This window comes from Anneissia japonica, unplaced genomic scaffold, assembly GCF_011630105.1.
Source record: "Anneissia japonica isolate Jap-2015-1 unplaced genomic scaffold, ASM1163010v1 scaffold2994_len2133135_cov197, whole genome shotgun sequence".
In the NCBI taxonomy this organism is placed as follows: Eukaryota; Metazoa; Echinodermata; class Crinoidea; order Comatulida; family Comatulidae; genus Anneissia; species Anneissia japonica.
Window position 1 is genome coordinate 538,654 of NW_022728550.1, and position 23,650 is coordinate 562,303.

Consider the following 23,650-nt stretch of genomic DNA (forward strand, 5'->3'; position numbering starts at 1 on the left):
GCAAAGGGTGTAGTCTACGTATAGCGAACGCTTCTTTAAACAATAGGAGAGACCAGTTTCGGGAGCTGTCAATAATGCTAGTACTAGAAAATATTAAACCTAATTTATTACTTACATTACAGACGAAATTATCATTTTCAAGTATACCCTGTAATCCAAAACAAATCGTTATGTTTTCTGAACCAAACAAACTATTTTAACGTCTCACAAAATAAATTATTACGTTCACCAAGACGAATCATAACTCACTATAACTGAGTGGCCAGTTAATACCATACATAGGCAATATATGAGTACACATCAACAATTATTCCGAGTGGCAATAGAATAATACCATACATGGGCTATATCAATATATGAATATACATTAATAATTATTCTGATTAGCAATAGAACAATACCATGTATGGGCTATATCAATATATGAATATACATTAATAATTATTCCAATTAGCAATAGAATAATACCATCCATGGGCTATATCAATATATGAATATACATTAATAATTATTCCAATTAGCAATAGAATAATACCATATATGGGCTATATCAATATATATGTTAATAATTATACGAGAAAAGATACAATGTCCAAGTTCGCTGTTAAGCATTTATAATCGGTAGACGGACTTCCGTTCTCAACTACGGTTTATATTCCAGTAGCTATCCAGTGCTAAAACTCCATGAGAAAATTACGGATGAGACTATGATACGATTCTTGATACTCCAGCGACCTCTAAGCGATTACATTAGAAGGGTTCAAAATATATACAATTACGTGGGTGACTGGACAGATTAACACCTCGGCATGATAACATACTCATAAAACCACGATGAAAAGTATAACACCAATCTACCAGGGAACCAATCTCGCACTACACGCAGTACCATTCCGCATTGGCTAACATATGCCTTTCCACACAAACAGTGCTGATCCGCCGGGTAAGGGATCTTTCTGTCCAGTGACCAACCTAACTGTATTTCCTATACAATGCAACTCGCATCACACATGTTTGCATAAATTAACGTCACCGAACTATTGTTAATTAAATAGAATTAGGGCAGGTGTATTTCTAAGGCATCCCTCGATTATGCACACGTCACGCTCAAATTATAGCTACCTGGATTACTTAGCAACACCGTTACGAACCACACGTCCTACCGTCACAATACTCTGCAATATCTCATGGATAAATTGTTATATATTTTACTGAAGAAATTAAAAAAATAAATATCAAATGTATTCTAGAAGTTATAATTATTGGTAGATATAAATGGGATTTATGATGTCTATGCAAATGAATTTCACAGATTGCATTGGAAAAGGTTAACATTAATAGCATGTAGGATATAATATATTGGTAGTTCTGAAAGATATTTAGAATATAGAAAATAGGTAGCTTATACATTTTGAATGTTAAATAAACAGAAGCAGGAAGTCTTGTTTATACAGTATATACGATAACTTATGAACTCTCAACATTTGAAAGATAATGCATTTTTGTATATAATAGTAATGGTAAACTGTTTTAGATATAGCATTATGTTGTTTGTAGATTGTTTCTTTGGAATGTTGACATAACACAGTTAGGGCCACCCATAAATTTCATCATTTTCAAAAGAGTACATAACATACGCTTTGTGGGCAAAGAAAGTGGTTGGAGGCATATGTACTCTTTCATGAAAAGGATGATCTTCAAATGACAAAAATCATTTTATTGTGTACTCTTTCAGGGGGCAAGGGGGAGAGCAGAGAAAAGAGCTATGTTTTATGAAAAAAGATGAAAATAATGGATGACCCCTTACTGTTGAATGAGAAAGTAAAATGTTGACATTATATTGCAGTTACTGTTGAAGGAGAATAAAATGTAGATTATTTTTTTGAAAATAATTAAAGTCACCTGGTAATTGTGATTTGATGTGAATTATATTGAATATATGACAATAAAATAAAAGCTTCATTATAAATTTAAACGTACTACTAAAAGTAGAACATGCTTAATCGTAGTAGGAGTATTTCTTAAAGAGAGCAACAAAGCCCTGTCTTAAAAACACCTGCTCTTCATTTTTCATTTTGATTCATTTCAAATTGCATCTCTCATCTAGTGCCACATGTATCAAGACCAGTTTAATTTTAGAATTAATGGCACCTATTAAAATAATATATTTTAATCATTCGGCCTTGTTCAAATCCTAAAATAGTCTTCATTTTAAACAGTCTAAACATGAACATAAGTATATACACCAATCATGTTTTCCTTTATTTTTTCCCTATCATTTTCAAGGAGGTGAGAAATATTGAATATATTTACCTGGCAGCACTCTTGATTTAATTATAATTACATTTCAATTGAGTTTTTGATTTGCAGAATCCATACAATGGTTATTACATAATGGATGGGAATTTTTAAGCGCTATATAGTGAGGTCTATAAGTTAAAAGCTGTTTATTCTTTATTGGCCCTGATTAAAATTGATTGGAGCTTTGAACTTATAGTAAAAATATAGTAAATATGCATTTAGGTCATAGCTTGCACAGATTGTTCACTTGAAAAGCACAAGTGTTTGATCATCAGTAGAAGATTAATTTTAAATTACCTTTAAACTACAGGGGTTATTATTAAATTATTATTTTTTCTTGTAGACTCGCAAGGTTGGAAGTGGTTTTGAATGGAATATTCACTTCTGGCTAGGCCGAGAAACATCTAATGTAAGTATCTTAAACAGTTACAATTTTATTGATATTGTTTATTACCTTAGTTTAATTATTTAACCTTAATATTAATAATAATTAAGATCAAAATTAATGGGGATCTAGCATGGAGCACATAGTAAATGCTTTCCTTCTCACTGTTTTTATATTTCTGTAAATTGGGGAAAACAATAGTGTACTGGAAGAGGATAAAGAGGTTCTTAACTCTATCAGTCATCTTTATAAGGTCAAGTAACAATAATATTTCTATAATAATTGTTTATAAAAATTAATAAGGGATCTAGCATGGAGCACATAGTAATGCCTTCCTTCTCACTGTTTTTATATTTTTGTATGCGGTAAAAACACAATAGAGTACTGGAAGAAGATAAAGAGGTCCTTAATAACTCTCTCATCTTTATAGGGTCAAGTAACAATAACATTTCTATAGTATTTGTTTATATGAGGATGTTACTTAATGATATTGTTGCTTAATTTAGTTAACTTTGTTGCCCTTTCACTTTATTTGTACTTAAGAGAAAAAAAATAGCAAAATATTATGCAATAACATCTGTGCAGTGCATTCATTTTTGCCACCGGTACCAGCTACTCTCGTCTGTTTACAGCAGTTGCTGTAGCAACTAGTATACTGGGATAACCCCTACTCGTCTCGATAAGATGTACTGGGTTCTTTAAATTGCACATCAGACAATTGTGTACACTCGGGCCTATAGTTTATCGTCCTTATCGTCCACCACCAGAATCATAGGCGAGTGCGCAGCACGAACCAGCGCCAATATTATGACTGTAGGTTGCCATGCCCCTGCCTTAATCGCTTGGACATTCAACTCACCGGGATTGCCTGTTTAATATATGTTACTATAAATTTAGCCTTATATTTAATTATTAGGATGAAGCCGGTGTGGCAGCATATAAAACAGTTGAGTTAGATGATCATCTTGGAGGAAGTCCTGTTCAACATCGTGAGGTTCAAGAACATGAAGGCCAACTTTTTATCTCATACTTCAAAAAAGGTATCCGGTGAGTAGGCCTAGTTAATATTATGTTTTATTTCACCCAGGAGTATAAGTTATTGTCTGTTACCTGGTAAATATGAATTATATATAATGTTGTTCTGCTTAAGTAACTGCAGAGACTAGGAATGCTCCTAGGAGAGGAGAGGATAATGCATAACAATTTGTAATCCATGGGGAGTAATAAGTAGGCACTGTAACCTTGATGAAATAGAGGTATACAGTGTAATAAAAGAAATGTGACATTATTATATAAATGATGAAGCTGTTGTCAGTAACGATATGCAACTAAAAAAGAATGATTCAAATTTATTTAGCATTTTTATTTTCATTAAATGAATTTATTAGCTATCAAACTGGAGGAATCAAGTCTGGCTTCAAACATGTTGACCGCACCAAATTTGAGAAGAGACTCCTGAAGGTGAAAGGGAAGAGGAATGTCCGTGTTATACCAGTATGTGAACAAATTCTTTTAAGCAATTAATTTTCATCCATTACCAAAAAAATACTATGTAGCATTCAACTTCAATTTGATTCTTGATTTTGAGTAAAATAAAGTTTGTTGTATCGTACTTCATGTTTTGAGTGTTTGGCCAAAAGTGGTAGTGTTCTGGGGCCGGATTTATCAAACTATAAATTCATCTTAAGTCCATTTTTTTGCTTAAGTCAAATTTATCAATATTGATTTAACTTAAAAATTGCTTAAAATTAGGCGAAATATATGCTGGTACTCTACTGTGGCGGTGTCGGGTCCCCACTGGTCAAGCCAAAATTTCCAATTTCAAATATTTGGAATTAAGATAATATAAAGATAATATAAGATAAACTTTTATTGTCCATGAAATATGTGGAAATTCATGTTCCATTTGGTGTAAAAATACAAAAACATCAGTTAAATTACATCACAATTGCACTTATACAAAGATAAATCTCAAATTGGACAAAAAAGTTTAATCTTTAATCTTTTAATCTTTAACCCAAACTCTGTGCTTGGAAGTTGGACACTTTAACATACTATTCACAACTTTATTTTATAATATATTATTTTGTTTACTTTGCTAGGTTGCTCTGGAGTGGGCATCTCTGAATCAAGGAGATGTCTTTATTCTGGATTTAGGTCAACAAATCTTCGTTTGGCATGGAACTGAGAGCAACAGGAAGGAGAAAATGAAGGTATTATTAATAATTACATTCAGAACTTGTCTAGTCATCCATTCAATATAGTTATCCTTTCAATCATCATCTGTTTAAGTTACTCATCTACTCATTAATTTATCTACTCATCTACTTTTACTATTTCTTTCTTTATTAATACAGTTAAATAATGCGTTTATTCATTTTCCACCCTTGCCACATCTCCTTATCATCTGTTCATTTACTGGTACTCTAATTTGTTTATACTGTTGTCAACTCAATTTATTCTTTTATCTTATTTATCAAACTGTTAAATGAATTTCAACACCTTTTATTTTTAGGGTATTGAGGTTGCCCAGAGTATTCGAGATGATGAAAGAGGTGGCAGGGCCCACATCGAAGTATTAAACGGAGCCCAGAAGGAAATAAACCCAGTTGCCCTTGCTGCTCTTGGGGGCCAGAAAGGATCTATTGCTTCTGCTAGTGCTGGGGGTGATGATGAGAAGTTCTCAAGGAAGCTTCAAGCCAACACCAAGCTCTACAAGTATGTTGATGGCACTAATGTCATGTAATGATCGCACATTTAGCCTCGTGCCTTTTCCATAGGGTACAAAATACCCAGAATCAGAGATAAACAAAAACAATAAATCCAATAATGATGAGTTGCTTTAATAAAATCTTACTGAGGCAGAAAAAATGTCATAATTATTCATATTTTTAAAACTTCATATCATTCTCATTTTTAGGGTTACTGATGAGTCTGGCTCACTGGTTGTCACGGAGATTGGCGGACCACCACTCAGTCAAGATTCACTCAACTCAAAGGTCTGTCAATTCTACAATTTATAGCGAGGCAGCATTACGCTCTTCCAAATGTTTAAAAAGGGTACCAAACAGTACATACCATTGTTGCAGTTGTTAGGTAGCCCGTTGCTGCAAATGCAGAGTTTGCACTAGGCTGTCTCAAACATGTCACCAATATTTATGCTCACAAGTGGTTTGTGTAACATTTTTGTTTTGTTTTTCCAGGATTGTTTCATCGTCGATCAAGGCCCTTCAGGAATCTTTGTATGGAAGGGGAAGGGGGCAACAAAGAATGAGAAAGATAGGGCTTTCAAGAACGCCTTGGTAAAGTTTGCAATGTCACTTCTGTTCCATGGCGTGCTTAAAGTTCTTTCACATCAGTTATCACAGATGATTGAAGATGGCAGATATTTAATCTAATCCCTTCATCATAAATTGAATACTAAAATTATTTTCTAGCACATAATGGCTATTGATGGCATTTTGAGAAATAGGTTTTCAAATAGATTGGGGGGAACTGTATAAAAATAGTAAAAAATATATTAATTTTTTATAATTTTAAAGCAAAAAGTTGTACCTTATCTGCCTGAGCGCATGATTCTGCTTAACTGGTGTCATCTCCATGTAGCCCTTTGGTCATAGTTCATGACTTTATGTCCATGTCTTTTCCAATTTTCTTACCCATCAATTCATTATTTTCAACTTCTGTTTGTTGCATTAGTCTTTTTTTGTAGTTCATGAAAGTGTAGTTCCATCCATTTAGTAATTCTTTTAGTTGTTTATTTCACTGCTTTTAAGACTGCACTCCTAGGTATTGTTATAAGCACTTTATTTAACCATGCTACTTCAATGGCTATGAAATGCATCATTTATATTATTTGCTTGTAGAAATCTATAACTATCAATAATAATTTATCAAAACTAATTTAGCATTTTAGATTAAATGGAAGGCACCCCTAATGATATTTTGCTTTTTATGATTAATATTTAACAATAAATGCTGCATGATGTGGATTAATTACTATAATATATAAGAATGGATTTTAAATTTTAAGAATTCACTTTAAAACTTGAGACTTAGTGATTATTAACATAAATATAAATGCACTAAGAACATACCCCTCAAGATCTATGCAAATTAGAATTGACTTTTCAGCCAATAAGCATGATACATTTGCATCAATTCAAACTGTTACCAGCACTTCCATTTTATAATTTATATTCTTGTAAGCTTATTCATATTAATTTCAAATTGTGTACTATTAAATATTTTTATGCAAATAATAATATAAATATATTTCATGTAGCAACCTTACATACCTCAGATCATTCTGTTTACTATTCATTTGCTTACTATTAGAATATGTAAATGTGCATTAATTACTGCTTTGAATATTCATATTTACTTTTTGGTTGAACATTAACAGATATTGGGAGATTTTGCAACCTTACGAAAAAGTTAACGAATACGCATACGTTATTGTCATTATCATCATTCATGCCTAAAGCATTCTTGACGATAATATTGTACGAGCTGAATCGGATCCTTGATTCATGCAAAAGGCTTGAATTGCCTATGTTGTGACAATCATGTTACTGTAGGTGAAGCATTGTCTAAAAATTTAATGACTGATTTAACAGTATTCGCTATCGTTTTCGTAAGCTTGCGAAAACTCTCTATTGTTATAAAAACCTTTATTTATGTGAACGTTGTGTATGTCATAATATTCTAGTGGTGTTTGTGTTCAACCCTTCATCAACCTAAGCAAACTCATGTGTACTTATTAATTATGAGAAAAATATTTTATATTTAGGAAAAAAATTACTTCCATTATTATATTAATATTCAAATTACTTTTTAAAAAGATGTTGATAGACATGTACACAATAGCTTGTCTTGGTAACAGTTTTTACTAATAATACCAGTATTCATATTTCTGGTGATTTTATATTCAATTGTTGCATTTGTTGCTTGTAGATTTTTTTTTATCTGTCTTGTGTAGTTCATTATCTTACATTAATTTATAACAAATATTTTCTAAATTTTGTGTATTTTATACTGTATAATGGTGCTTTTGCAATAATCTTTTAATAATTAAATGAGAGTATATATAGGTCACGTAAAGTATAAGATTATATTCTTTTCTTTTAATTATTTTCTCATTCAAGCAAATTCGCTGTTTCATTACTATTCTGTTGATGCTAAGATGTTTGTTACTATAGTAACCAGTTATCTATGCATGACTCAAATGAAACAGCTGTGACAAATACATGGAATACTGTATTTCCATTTGATTTGTATCTGAGAAACCATGATGATAATTATTTATTAATAATGATCATGCATTATTTATTAAGTTATATTGCTTTAGCTTTAAGTATTTTTTTTAACTCATTTTGCATGAAAAGAAGCTCTGGTTTATTAACTCCACTTCATTAACAAAATGCTAAAATTTATTACCCAGGTATATACAATAGCTCTGCATAGTTTTCAAGAGAACTCCACTTTATTAACAAAATGCTAAAATGTTATTACCCAGGTATATACAATAGCTCTGCATAGTTTTCAAGAGAATAACATGCATGGTTAAAATAGCATATCACAAAGACAGTATTTAATTATAATATACAAAGTGTGTATACTAAACAGAGATGGATTCAGAATTTTAAAGAGTGGGACATGAGAAGAAGTAACTTTAATCACTGTATGTAAGGGACATATACATTGTTTTTGGCACCCCATTTAAGCTCAGCCTGTTTTTGACAAGTTTTTGTGTTAAGTATTGAATTTTTAAAAAATGAGTACATTTGAAAATTGGAATTGGAAGTTGTCTGTCAGAACAATTGGTACATGCTCGTGTCCACCTCTGAATCCATTACTGCTCTAGCCTACTTGCCAAGCAATTGCATTTTAACCAACAACAGATAGTAACAAAACTTAGTGTGAAGGGATACTATGCTATTTGGTTAAGCAGGCAGTTAACATGAATTATGAATTCAGCCACAAAAATGTAGAAAGTCAAAGGCTACGTTAAGGAGGCAGCCAAGAGGTCTTACCCTTATGAATGCTGCATATTGTGCCTGCGTGCCTAGTATGTGTGTCACATGGCCAGTCATACCTGCATATCACTGGCAGCCTTCTGAATTTCATAAAATTGTCTTTTAATTAAGCTTTTTTTCTACTTTATTCCATCTTCCAATATTTGATCCTTCTGTTTTGTTATTCTTTCATATCTCAACCATTTAATCCATCAGTAATAATAACATTCCAAATAAATACAAATCTACATATTTAAATATGTTTAGGCAAGTACATTATATTTAGGTTACACATTTGTCTGAAATTTAACTGATATATAATACTCATTCTGGGTAGTGGGGTTATTATATAATATTATTAACATACTTAACAGAAAATGAATTATGTTTCACATAATAATATGAAGTTTAACAGCAACCAAGCATAAGAATGATAATGATAATAGTGTTATAAATTACAGTAACAATAATAATACTTTGCATGTATATTGCATTTACTATATACTAAAATATTGATGTCACACCTCACTGCAGGGCTTTACAGGAATAATTTATTATCTTTATTATTATTTTATTATAACCCTATTGTGCAATAAACTGAATGTAACAGGATCAATTTTGAAATTGCTTTGGATCAATACAGACCCTTTTTCCCAATACCACAATTTTTCAAAATATGTCCACTATTCACAATCATTACTTTCAGTAGTAATCAATATTTATCTTTATTTTTTATTCTTCCAAGTATTATTTCTATCAAGACAACTCAATTATAATTTATATATTCACAAAATTCTATACTTATCTTTGCTTACTATATTATCTCTCTTTTCCTTTTCTAAAATGATTGCTCTTTATTATCATTGTCTTTCTGCTGTACTTTTTCCAATGCGGTTTCATAATTCTCCTTTTTGGTGGAATTATTGAAGAAATTTTGAAAAGACATGATATTTGGTCCTGAACCATGACCTTTGGTCCTTCCACTTTGCAATGGTTTGTATCTTGAAGAGGTAAGATTTTGTTGATTATGTTGGTAGGATTGACATGTTGAAAGTCCATTTACCGGAAATGGTATGTAATTAGTTATGTATAAGAATAGATACTGTATATAATTAGGAATAAATATTATTGCAAATGATTTATTTCTTCGGTATTTAATATATTCAAGGTATGAAATAACAATTCAGTGTATGGTCAGAAAGCTGTTATTCCATGGTATTATTTAATTGTGTAATAGATTTAAGAATAAATGAGGATAAAACTAAGTATGTTACTAGTGGAGTAAATAAGCCAGTTAAGTTGAGATTTGAGTTTCACTTTTAAGGACATGTTTAGGACATACTGCCACCCAAGAAATATCCTCAAAAGTTCAAATAATATTTTGAATTGCTTTGTTTAAAACAGATTCAATTAAGTTAACAAATTCACCTGAGAGGCAGATCAAAAAAGAAATTCTTTTCAATGATTTACAGAAGCTTTAGTACAAAAATCTCTAAATCAAGTAAACTATAGAAAATTGAAACATGTGAAAATTGGAGTGGAAAAAATTTTCTCATAACATTATGATGGCAGTATATCTTCAACAAACTTTCTTTTTTAAATTGTTTTATCAGTTGTATTGTAACTTTAATGAAAGTCTTTTCCAGATTTCAAATCGGTAATTTTTCTTTTTATTTTTTGTTTGTTTTGCTTGCAGTGGTGTTCAAGTCTGTTTTACATTTTCAGTATATTTTTGAAAATATTGGTTATATATTTATGTGATACTAATTGATAATGATGACTGATTTTGAAGTTTTTCCCAATTTCCATGGTAACAATATAGGGTTTTATCAAGGCTAAGAAATACCCATCTCACACACCGGTTACCACGGTGATAGAGAACGGGGAGCCTGCTCAGTTTAAGGCAATCTTCAAGAACTGGAGGGACAAAGGAGATGTCACAGGTCCAGGAAAGACATACAGTGTTGGACGAGGCATTGGTATGTTTCTCTTACTTTTTTATAACAGTTTGTTAATTTTTTTTTATTTCGAAATTAAGGGACACATTGATAGAAATCAATTGTAAATTTTTTTTTTTACTAGCTCGAGTACAGCAAAAGAAATTTGACGCAAGTACACTCCACCAGGTCAAAACCTCTGACCTTGAATCTGACCCTGCAATGGCTGCTCAACTAAAGATGTTTGATGCTGGTGATGGAAAAATTGAGGTAAGAAAAAAAAGTTGTAGTTTGGTATATAGAGTATGAGGAGGCTTACCAAAAGAATAGAAAAAAAATATGTTCTTACTGATGATTGACTTTTTATATTTAACTTTAACAAATATTTTCAGATCTGGCGTGTTGAAAACTTTGATCTTCATCCACTGGAAAAGCAGTTGTACGGCCAATTCTTTGGTGGGGATTCTTACGTAATCTTGTACACGTACCGTCAACGAGGGCGAGAACAATACATCATCTATTATTGGCTGGTAATATTTCATTTCAATCATTAAGATATTTTATAATCTTTATTGAGTAGAGGTAATCAAAGCTACAAGGAGGTGTAAAATTATTTTACATTAATTTTTGGAATTTAGGGCCGTGAGTCATCAAAAGATGAAATGGGAACAGCAGCTCTAAAAGCGACGGAAATGGATGACAAATATGGTGGAGCACCAGTTCAGGTAAATGGATAAATATATGGATTATAAACAGATAATTGAAGATAATGAAAATTGATAAATAAAAAGATTGATGCTAAACACTTTTGCCAGAGTTCAATTTAAATTTTGTAATAAACTAATAATTGTACTTATTACATTAGATTCTGATAGTATTATAAATACATTTTTGTTTTATTATGTAATTTTTGATGGGAATTAACACAATACATTTATATAGATTTAATATAAAACCAAACACAATTGATATTTTGTCTTATAGACTATTTACTAACTAAAAAGAAAATAGGATTAAATTTGAATATTTTAATAATAATTAATATTTATAGATTATAGTGTTATATTTTGCATAACATTTATTAATGATATATGCTTTCTCTGCCATGTATGGTTGTATATCATTGTGTTTAGATTCGTGTGGTTCAAGGTAAAGAACCTAACCACTTCTTGCAAATCTTCAAAGGCAAGTTAATTATTCATAAGGTAAGATGGATACCAATTTTTGTCTGCTGCCCTCTGTACTGGCAATCAGGGATTCTGTATGTGGTTTTAGAGCGCTAAATTCTGAAATGCTGTAAATTTCGCATTTTCGCATGAAACTTGAATCATTTTAAATTGTCAAGTTGCATATTAAAACGTATGTATGGACCATCACAATGGTATGTGCATTAACATATTTATGACGGTTTAAATTGTTCATAGCAACACAGAGTCCCTACTTACCAAGTACAGATTTGCAGAGCATTTACTCATTGTTCACCTCTTGCTTGAACCTTTTTTTTTCTGTAGGTTCGCTGCGTGATGGGTAAAGAACCTCCACATTTCTCTAGTCTATTCAAGGGTAAACTTATCATACATAAGGTATTTGCCCGTGTAACCCCTTCATGTAACCCCTTCCCCAGACACCACTAATGATTCCTGTTGGGGTACAATGTGCTTCTAACTCAAGTGTTTTCACAAAGAAATGTTTGGAGTGATTTAGAAAAAGAGTTTGTTATCTTTCAAGGTGGACTAATGGATAGTCAGTGTTTAAGTATATATGCCTAGATACATAAAAGCATGGTAGCTATATGGATAAAAGCATGCAAAATATGTTCACTGTACAATATTTAGAATTTTAAAAATAATAACATTTGAATTGTCTATAAATTTGATTGTGCTGCCGAATACTTTAGAGAAGATAGGAATTTACAGGTAAATAGTATTAAATCTGTTTATCAACTAACTTTTAGTCAAGAAAGTTTTTTTTAAATTATTTTGATTAGGTTTGTTTATTAATAATTATTTAATGGGATTTCAGCATGTAATATAAACATTGCATGCAAAGCCATTGTCAGTGTATCTAATTATATGTCTGCTAACTATAAAGTATTAATATCATATAATAACATATCATACATACCGGTATGTATTTGCACATACATTCTTAGGACAAGTTCACCCAGAATAATGTCAGTGTTAGGATGGATTAAACCTATAATAGGACACTGATGCTTTAACACAAGGGGATGTGAAATTGAATTACAGTACCATCTTCTGCATCAATTTAATGAGGTTGAGATGGGATGTAGTTAAATAGGATTGTCTGCACATGTTATTCCAAAAGATATTAATGAAGTTAACACTTTATAATTGTTTGAAAGTGCATATAGACACAAGTACAAAATCAGCCCATCCAGTGCTTTTATTTGACAGTGATAGCGAAGTGTAGACAACTGGAACCATTTAACTCATGATTAAAATGTGGGAAATCCTGAATATCTTAGCAACAGCTGGATCATACATGGTGAAATAATCTTTGTTACCAATCAATTTTAAATCAAATTAACCAGCACAAGTCCTAAAAAATCACAGAACGAGAGATAGAGAGAGAGTACACTAAAACTATAGATAATAATAATAGATCAGAGTGGGGAAAGAAACCGTCGCAGTTTTATGACAAGACTGACCATTCCAAAAATATGGCCAGAACAAAATTTAGTCCTATTTATTTTGAATTATTGTTTATTAGTCAGTAAATTTCTTTACCATTGTCTCTACGAAAGCTGGGCATTCATTTTGTCGTAGGACAGTGGTACAATCCATCTTCACTTCATGTTAGTGCTAGACGAAGCAACACCCAATGTGATTGTCGGTGACAGTTTAAACGGACCGTCATCAAATACGATCTGTTGCGCGTGCATCAAAGCATTGCGTTCTTTATAGAATCACATCAGCTGACGACCATCAGGCACAGTGGGTGCTTTACTTTATAGGCCTATGCATTTTTATATTGTAACTAATGAATGTGCATTTCAGCTACGTTGCTCCAAAATAGTCAACCATTAATTTAAGGCAGTGGCTATTGTTACACCAGTCCATGATAACATCCAATCAGAATTACTGTGGTAACAATAGCCGCTGCCGAAGTTTATATTATTATTATAAGAATATATTAAAACTTAATTGCAATTCACTTGTACAGCCTATAATCCAACTTTACTCCAGTTTTAGATATTGGATTTACTATTATATCATATAATTAAATGTCAATAATTATGTTTGCTACAGCATGAAATAGGTACTTACCACCACCAAAAAAATAATGTATATACAGTATATGTATGGTACTTACCACCACCAAAAAAATAATGTATATACAGTATATGTATTTTTTGTATATATGCATGAATATTGACTGTAGGCTTATTTTTCTTAGCTTTAACCATTGTTTTTAAAAGGGTTAAATATACCCAATTGTAAAATAATAGTCTATTTCATTTTTATATTTACCTAAAATGAACTATTTTTTTAGCTCATGACAATTGAATGATTTAGTAATTTTTAAAGAGACCTTTAATCTCTAACAATTGTAGCCAATTTATTTCTTTGGTTTTTTATTTAAAGGGTGGCAAAGCTAGTGGATTCAAAAATTCTTCAGAAAAAGACAAAAGTTACACTGGTGGTTGTAGAGTATTCCAAGTTAAAGGAACCAATGAATTCAACACAAGAGCCGTAGAGGTAAGTCTTAAAGTATCTCGTTAGTTAGTCATCAGTTGCTGGTTATGATGAGTTTTGGTTTCTGTAAAACTTATATTAAAAAAACATGAACATTAAAAAATACATAGTTATTTTGTTTCTAGTACATGTTATGCGTATTTATGCTTACCTTTAAATCAAGGCTTTAAACTGAACAAAGGATCAAAGGTTAAAGTTCTATGCATCTGTGTATCCATAATGTAACCAAGAGACCACTTGGTATTTCTCTCTTCAGGTACCAGCAAAGGCTTCCTCTCTCAACTCCAATGACATTTTTGTCATTCAGAACAAAAAGCAAGTCTTCCTGTGGTGTGGTAAGGTAAGTGTTTACACCTAATTCTTGTCCAAGTGCTTTCTCATGACTTTTAAGAGTCCTTGGATGTATTCAGACCAGCTGTTCAATAGCACATACCTCTGCCGCATTGTTAAAGGATGTGCAAGTCTCCCAATGGTTTGCTGAAGTATGTGGTGACACCTTATTCTTTTCCAAGTGCATTCAATGCATTCACACCGGCTCTTCTCTGCCACATTGTTAAGGATGTATAAGAACCCTTGTGACTTTGTTGTTTTGAGCAGCTGTGCACTGTCATACAGGTTCATTGTGATTTCAGATAACTTGCTGACATTTTTTGAGGTCTACATTGACTTTCGTTTTCATGTGTATTTAATTTTATATACTTTATAAAATTTAAAAAATATGTTGATGTTATAGAATTCAGCTTAGTTTGATTTATACATAAAATAAGATAAATCATGTTAATAACTGTGCTGGTGCCGTACCAAGCTGGTGCACCCTTCATATTTCAGAAGCATGTCTTTCTACTCAGTACTGTGTATAATGCAGTTTATTGGTAAATAATTTTATTACTCATTTCATAAAAAAATAATTTTTATTTTTTTTCAGGGAGGCAGTGGTGATGAGCGACAGTTGTCTAAAAATATTGCAAAAACTATTTCTCCAGTGTAAGAAAATTATTCAAACTTAAAATATAGATAATTTAAGTTTCTCATATATTAACTATGCTTAATACACTTTTTTTAGTGGTGATTGATTAAAAAGCTAAAGATATTTAGTATAAATAATATAGTTGATTTAAATTGTTGTTTATGTATTAATTATTTTAATTGTTTAATTTATCCTTTTTTTATTTCTTTTTTAAAATTTTAGTGGTGACTTTACAATGGTACCAGAAGGACAAGAACCATCTGACCTCTGGACCATCCTTGGCGGCAAGAGCACTTATGCATCAGACAAAGTATTTGGAGTAAGTTATTGAATGAAGTACAGTAATTTTTTTTTAAAAATACTAAATATAGTTTTATTTTACCAACCTGCTATATAAGTGCTATACTGTATTTTTAGTTTTGTAATATGTTTACAGACAGTGCTCCATCTATTCTTTTATTTATATTTAAGTTTATGTTTCTGTATATTTATATATTTTTTAATGGTAATTTTCATTTTCTGATTTTCATTTCTTGTTCATATGATCACTAGTGAGATCATAACTGCATCACTGAAAGTGTTATCATGTTAAAGGCAGAATAAATAAAATATAAATAAACATGGATAATGATTTGAACCCTTTACACCATACCTGCATTAAGCAATAAATATAGACCTATACAAAGTATAATGGCATGATATATTGTGTCATCATCATCACCATTGTCATCATCATCATTACCATTATCACAAATATCATCACCATCATTATCATCATCATCATCAACATTTTCTTAGTTTGTGTTGTCAGATATTTAAAATAGACACCAGTGTTTTGACCACTCACATGTCATTTCTCTTCATATAGGATGAAATCCCAACCCACCCAGCTAGACTTTTCCAGTGCTCAAATGCTTCAGGAAACTTCACCGTTGAGGAGATTCACAACTTTGTTCAAGATGATTTAATTGAAGATGATGTGATGATGTTGGACACATATGATGAGGTTAACATGTCCTTTTTAATTTAGGAATACATTTTTTTGAGAAAGATGTAGTGATAGTGCAGTGATTAAGATGACAATGGTGGTGGTAGACTAATGATGATGGAGGAAGAAAAGTGATGGATGGTAGTCACTGGTGATGGGGTGTAGGTGAGGATGATAGTGATAAAGAGGATAGGGATTCAGATTCAGATATCATTTATTGCCATAAGGCAAGCCATATGAAATACATTTGTACAAACTTGTAATTCAGGAAAAGTACATTAATATAAATATAATTTATAGTATAATATAAAATTAAAACTGATACTGATAAGCTGAGAAAAAAGACAAAGTATTGCAACTGCACATAGCAGAAGATAAAGGCCTGTTTATAGTTCAACGATAAAAAAGCTAAAAAGCAATTGTTCATATAGAAAATAAAAGAAATAAGAGAAGTTTTTACACTAGGACGATTTGATAACGATTTATCAGTTATGCGATAACAACATATTTTGACAAATGGTTAATGGTTAATGGTTTTTAATTTATAGAGCGCAAAATACAAAAAGTCTCTAAGCGCTATCAGGCAAGTGTAAAGATGGAACGGAAACCAAAAACCACAAAATAAAAAGAAGTGAAATTTGAATACCATGCCAGCACGGATGATAGTGATAAAGAGGATAGGGATTCAGATTCAGATATCATTTATTGCCATAAGGCAAGCCATATGAAATACATTTGTACAAACTTGTAATTCAGGAAAAGTACATTAATACAAATATAATTTATAGTATAATATAAAATTAAAACTGATACTGATAAGCTGAGAAAAAAGACAAAGTATTGCAACTGCACATAGCAGAAGATAAAGGCCTGTTTATAGTTCAACGATAATGATAACGATAAAAAAGCTAAAAAGCAATTGTTCATATAGAAAATAAAAGAAATAAGAGAAGTTTTTACACTAGGACGATTTGATAACGATTTATCAGTTATGCGATAACAACATATTTTGACAAATCAAATCAGATGACATCATAATCATGGAAAAACATTAAAATCATAGTAGTAGCAACGATTTTATCGTTTTTCCATGAATATGATGTCATCTGATTTGATTTGTTAAGATATTTTGTTATCATATACACGATAAATCGTTATCGAATCGTCCTAGTGTAAAAACTTCTCTTATTTCTTTATATGAACAATCGCTTTTTAGCTTTTTTATCATTATCGTTATCGTTGAAGTATAAACAGGCCTTAAGAAGGATAATTCCAATGATGATGATGATGTTGAATATAGTGATATGTATGATAGTGATGAAGAGGCTGCTAATGGTTGTAGTGATAATAATAGTGATGAGTATTATGGTGATGAAGAGAATAGTGGTGGTTGCGATGATGATGATTTTAATGATAATTGTGATGAGTATGATAGTGATGAAGAGGATAGTAGTAGCAGTGGTGATAATGATGATGATGAAGAAGATAGTTATGATGAATATTAGGATTGTTGCTGTTAATTTAATGTATTTTGATAGGTAAGTATATTTTTATAATAATGTATATTTTTGTATTTTTTGTTTTTTAATGATATTGTTCATAGATTGAATTGGCTTGCCTGTAATAAATTTAGTGTTATGTATTTTATTTTTTAATGTTTTGTAGGTCATTTTTATCATCTTCAAATGTTGATGCTTTAATTTAGGCATAAGTTTATTCCGTTTTTTGTATGTCTTGTATTTGTCTTCTGTTTGTATTGTGAATTCAGATAATTTTCAACATTTCTTTGTTGCCTTCTGAGTGTTTGTTATGCAAATGAATGAAAAAATAAAATGAATGTGATGATACTGATGATGATGATAGTGACATGAAGGATTTTGGTGGTTGTCATAGTAATGGCTGTGGAAAATATGATGATTATGATAAGGATGATGGTCATATTTGTATTAATGATGTTTGTGGCAGTAATGAGGATTGTAGTGTTAATCATAATATTAAAGATAATGGTAATAATTTTCATAATATAAGAATATGAATTTAACATCTACATTATTTTTACAGCTTTTTATATGGATTGGGAAAGGAGCGAATGAAACAGAGAAGAAAGAAGTAATGAAGACAGCCAAAGAGTACATACAGACTGACCCAAGTGGACGTAAAGACGACTCAGTTTTACTTATCACAGTCAAGCAAGGATACGAACCAATCAACTTCACTGGACACTTCATGGCCTGGGATGATAACATGTTTGATGTAGGCAACACCAAGAATTTTTTAATTATTTATTATCTAATGTAAAAACTATTTTAATAACTGTAAGTAAATAAAAGACAAAAATAGCGGCAAGAAGTTGGTTAATTGAGCTTAAATTTTCTCTTTATTTTCTCTATGATATTGGCTTTTCATAATTTATTTATTTCTCAACCAGGGGTCAATGTCACTTGATGAAAAGGTTAACCAGCTGAATAAAGAAAATTCCGGAATTACTATCACCAAACTTGTAAGTTTTGATGTAAATTTTTTGTTTGCTTAATAATATTACAAAGCATTCTTCCTTTGGGATAATACTATCCTATTTGATGAATATTTAAGTACAGTTCACGCTCCAATTTGAGGCCACATTTAAGATCTGAATATTTGGGGAGGGGGATGTGTCTTGGGTTTTTCAGTTTTCAATTACAGGGTAAACTTTGTGTTAAAAGATTGAAAATTATAGTTGGTACTTATAAAAGTGAGTCTTGAATTAGAGTGGTCTTGGATTTAAGGAGTCTCAAATTGGAGGGTGAACTGTATAAATAAAAGCAAGTAAACATTCATCCCCAAAAATTGTGTTTTCATCAGCGTGGTGATAACATTTCAATAATGACGTTTGATGTATGTGAAGCCGGGCACACAGTGCGTACTGTCGGCCGACATAATTCCTTAGAGACAACAACCCAACAAGGCATGGCCAATGATATGCTCATAATGCCAGTCAGCAAATATCATTACATCTTCAAACGCTAACATTGAGCAGAGGTGGATTTGTTTGCCTAAGATCAGCCGATTGTCCGCAAATAAACGTGTGTCCGGCTGTAGTATCTTTCATTTAGTTGTTGTATCATTCATACTTTGTTGTCATGTGCAAGGTAAACATTACATTTTCTAGAAACTTGTGGCTCTTTACTATTGAAGATATACTGAACAAACATAAATATAAACCAGTAATTGAATTCTGCTTTTTCTAAATTAACTTAAAAAGTGTAAAAATGTTTCAATCTATATATGTCATTGGTAGTTGATAACTTATTTGATTGAGCAATTCGATGATTTAATTTTCTTTTTTAGGTTTTTCTTAATTTAACCATAAATATTAACATATTTCAATAAAATTGCTTATGTACTATATTGCATTGTGCGTTTCTAATTTTGCCTTATGGGATTACTTCCATTTAAGTACAGAATTAATATTATTTCTTAATGTTTTTATAGTGCTTAGTCTGATTACTATGGATTATAATATTGGCACTTTTGAAGTTGATTAATCTTAATTTGAATAATATTTGAGAATGTTAAACTATAATTTTTATCAATGTTTTTTATTATTTCCATAACATGAGGTCATATTAACTTGTATGTTATCAATTCTTATTTGCTTCATTCCAACCATATGATTCATTGTATGCTGTCTTGCTGATATTGTTCAGACTGAGGTATGCTATACATGTGTGTGTGTGTGTGTGTGTGTGAATGGAATGTTGTATCATGAGTCATCTGTATCCTTTCATTTCATTATTGATCATTTCATAATTAGTGAGTGGTGGATTTCAATCTTGGTTTAGGGGTGTGGAAGTAGGTGTATTCAGTGGTGGTGCCAGAGGGGGCAGGGGCATCGCCCTCCCCTGCTATCCAGGCCTGGATTTCCCTCCACCTTGATTTCGTTGAATCAAAAATAATAACTTGCCTATCCAAATAATGTTATTTTGTCTAAAAGCACAATTTGGACATACTAAGCCATAAAAACTGCCCCTGTGAGCTACCATGGATTTTTGATTCTGGGTCCCTGGCCGAGGCCCCTTGCTGACGGCAAATTTCTGGAGCCACTGCTGGTTGTATTCGCCTACTGAGTATTTCTTTCAATCTTGGTCTGGGGAAGTAAGTGTACAGTATTTGCTTACTGGTGTTACTATTCTGAGGACAGCAGCCAGGCTAAATTTATTAATTTTCAGCAATTTCCAAATTATAAAACTGAAGGACCCTCTGTATTTGCTAGCCCTCTATGTAAATTGAACCATGCGCTAGAATGTATGTTAAAGGCCGAGCACATCCTGTTTAGTACCAAATTCTTTAATTTGGATTTTGCTGTCAACATTTTATTGTTTGTTTAATGGCTTTTGAATTGCATGTTTCATTTGATTGCTGTGGAATCATCATTATCATATTTCCCATTAAATTAATTTGGACACTTTTAAAAATATTGTTTAAAAAAAATTAATAATTACATTACAATAATTGTGGGTTTTGCTAAATCTTGAATTTTGTTGTGTATTCTACCATTACTATTTCCTCAGGTATTAGCCCATTCTGTATAATGCCTACCCACTAGTTTTCACACACAAAATTACCTTTCTACATTTCAACAAAACAAAATGAATAATATTTCTCTTTAATTATCACATTGGAACCAGATGAATTTGTTCGTTAAAATATGGTTGGTGACTTGTATTAATTGCATGCACTTATTTTCAGTTGTATGTAATATTTGAGTCCCATCCTTCTAATAAGAACACAGCAAAATATGCCCAAAAAAAATTCAAAGACTAAGGTTATCTAATTTCTGATATTTAGAAAATGTGTCGAAGTTACTAAACAAAACATTCTTGGATTGGTTACCTGAAGCTTTTTCTAATATCAGAGTATTTATCTATATTACACTCTTATAGTTTCTAAGAATAATGTGCTTTTCATAGATCTGGGGCGGATGCAGGGGGATGGAACAGTGTGATCGCACCCCCTAAATTGTATTAAGAAAAATAATTGTTGTATTGTATTGTTGACATATTACTTTTATCAATAAAAATATAGTACTGTACTGGTAAGACTTAAAAAGCATGAGTGCAATTTCCAGGCACCTTAAGGTCCAAATTCTCAAAATGGTCACACCTCATATCCAACCATAATGGGGCTGGTCACACCTCATCCCCAACCATAATGGGGCTGATCACACCTCATCCCCAACCATAATGGGGCTGATCACACCTCATCCCCAACCATAATGGGGCTGATCACACCTCATCCCCAACCATAATGGGGCTGGTCACACCTCATCCCCAACCATAATGGGGCTGGTCACACCTCATCCCCAACCATAATGGGGCTGGTCACACCTCATCCCCAACCATAATGGGGCTGAGGTGGTGTGCATTTCCAGGCCCCCTACCGCCAAATCCTGTATCCGCTCCAGTAGATGCAATGTTTTTCTATGTAGTTTGATTAATTATTTTTGGTAATTGCTTAATATTTGATTGGGGTGATTTTTAATGCAAGTTTGTCTTCGGTCATGATGATTAACAATTTTAGTTGATTTGGTAATGAGTATGGCAATATTACGGTGACTGTGTATACATTACAAAAGTATTAATAAAAGTATATAATAAGTAATGAAAAAAGAAAATAGTTAACTCTGGGTTGCATAATATTAATAATAATAATAACGTAATACAATTTTTAATATCTGATTATGCAAATTAATTTGTGAAGACTGCTAACCAGTAAAATCCTCTAAAGAAGAGTTGATATTGTCTGACGTTGTTCTTAACCTCTAGGCTGACTTCAAAGTACCAGCAGTGGAAGATGACCCAAGTACATTGCCTAATTATTCATTAGCTCAACTGAAACTGGATGAATTGCCAGATGGTGTTGACCCAACAAAGAAAGAGGTAACTCATAAAACACATAATCATTACCTTGATTTTACGACAATATATAGTGTTTAAAATATAATTATCCTAGTTTTTTTCCATCTCTATAAGTGGCTACAAGCATCTTTGTCTGGAATATAATAAGTAATTACAAAAATGTGAGCTTATGTAAATATTTATACAATTGTAATATTTTTTTCTTTATAGCTTTATTTGTCAGAAGAGGATTTTAAGACTCATTTTGGAATGGAGTATGAGAAATTCAAGGCTATTCCAAAGTGGAAGCAAGCCAATTTGAAAAAGAAAGCAGGAATATTTTAGTTAAGCACAATAAATTGATTCCCGTAAGATACATAGAACCTTAAATGCTACAATCAAATTTCAGTACCTAATTTTAATATTGATTTTTACTAGCTGTGTGAAAACATGCCTCCAGAATGTCTATTATTTATACTAAATATGATAATGATAGCTTTTATATTCAATTCTAAAATAGGTATTAGGGGCGTGCTGAGAATTTTGAATATTTTTTTAAATATGTCTACTTTCAATTCAAATACCAAATTCAGTTTAGTGGTTACTTAAACTGGCATAAACTGATTTTTATTTTTATCAAAATATCTATAATTTATTATCTTTCTCATGATAATTGGACATTTTAATTGTTTTGATTAAGGAATTTTTTAAGTCATGATCTTGTATTTTTGGAACACAAAGTGAATTGTAAAAATAGTACAATTTTTAGATGGTAGGTTTTTTAGTGTGTGTAAATTAAGGACATTGGAAATTAGATATAAGTATAATAAGTAGATTATAATAGATTTGCAGTAAACATGGTTATTATTTGGCTTGTACACATAATGTTGAATGTAATTCGCTGTTTGATTTTGTGTTTACATAGAGTTACTATAGGAATACTAGAGAGCTAACACCAATTCATTTAAGATTTAAAACAAGATATGCTACCTTTGAAAAAATTGAAACTGAATGTCAAAAAGGCAATTAGAATGTTTAAGGTTCCAAAAGGCTCATGTATTCCCATAAGAATACAAAAGGCCACATTCAAATATTTGATTTACAAATATTTGATGCATGACATTTTTCTATCAATTCCACCCAATATTGAAGTAAAGAGGTTTGAAAAGTAAGAAGTCAAGAGGGGTTAATAGAGGGCCTCATCAGGCCTACCAGCCTCTTTCACCACTCATTTAGATTGGTGTACGATGAGTTATTTGTTGCATAGTGGCACTCTGCTTTTTGCAGCATACTCAAAGACTTACCTTATGCAGATTTTATTGTGAATATTTAGTTACTTTAGTATTCTTATGACTCTGATTTTTCTCATTAGTTTGTGTTATTTCTTTACTCCAATTACTTAATAATGATACATGTTGTATTGCTTGTTGTTTGTTGGTTTATTAAATGATTATGCCAAA

At 31.5% G+C, this 23,650-nt stretch overlaps 1 protein-coding gene across 3 annotated transcripts in view; it reads left to right on the plus strand.

Annotated features, from left to right (window-relative positions):
- Nucleotides 1-23,650, plus strand: part of LOC117114278 (advillin-like) — a 33,476-nt gene extending 9,826 nt beyond the window's left edge. Inside the window, exons 3-24 of one of the 3 annotated variants that reach the window (XM_033257893.1) lie at nucleotides 2,645-2,710; nucleotides 3,603-3,733; nucleotides 4,075-4,180; nucleotides 4,789-4,899; nucleotides 5,202-5,404; nucleotides 5,607-5,685; nucleotides 5,890-5,988; nucleotides 10,526-10,682; nucleotides 10,786-10,910; nucleotides 11,033-11,170; nucleotides 11,279-11,365; nucleotides 12,152-12,223; nucleotides 14,249-14,362; nucleotides 14,616-14,699; nucleotides 15,285-15,343; nucleotides 15,549-15,645; nucleotides 16,195-16,332; nucleotides 18,376-18,567; nucleotides 18,743-18,814; nucleotides 20,001-20,006; nucleotides 22,119-22,232; nucleotides 22,422-23,650. In XM_033257893.1, coding sequence (XP_033113784.1) covers nucleotides 2,645-2,710; nucleotides 3,603-3,733; nucleotides 4,075-4,180; nucleotides 4,789-4,899; nucleotides 5,202-5,404; nucleotides 5,607-5,685; nucleotides 5,890-5,988; nucleotides 10,526-10,682; nucleotides 10,786-10,910; nucleotides 11,033-11,170; nucleotides 11,279-11,365; nucleotides 12,152-12,223; nucleotides 14,249-14,362; nucleotides 14,616-14,699; nucleotides 15,285-15,343; nucleotides 15,549-15,645; nucleotides 16,195-16,332; nucleotides 18,376-18,567; nucleotides 18,743-18,814; nucleotides 20,001-20,006; nucleotides 22,119-22,232; nucleotides 22,422-22,535 — 2,364 coding nt within the window. In that variant the 3' untranslated portion in view covers nucleotides 22,536-23,650. Of the gene's footprint in view, nucleotides 1-2,644; nucleotides 2,711-3,602; nucleotides 3,734-4,074; nucleotides 4,181-4,788; nucleotides 4,900-5,201; nucleotides 5,405-5,606; nucleotides 5,686-5,889; nucleotides 5,989-10,525; nucleotides 10,683-10,785; nucleotides 10,911-11,032; nucleotides 11,171-11,278; nucleotides 11,366-11,773; nucleotides 11,846-12,151; nucleotides 12,224-14,248; nucleotides 14,363-14,615; nucleotides 14,700-15,284; nucleotides 15,344-15,548; nucleotides 15,646-16,194; nucleotides 16,333-18,375; nucleotides 18,568-18,742; nucleotides 18,815-20,000; nucleotides 20,007-22,118; nucleotides 22,233-22,421 lie in introns of all 3 variants that reach the window. The other 2 variants (XM_033257892.1, XM_033257894.1) reach the window with 2 other exon arrangements.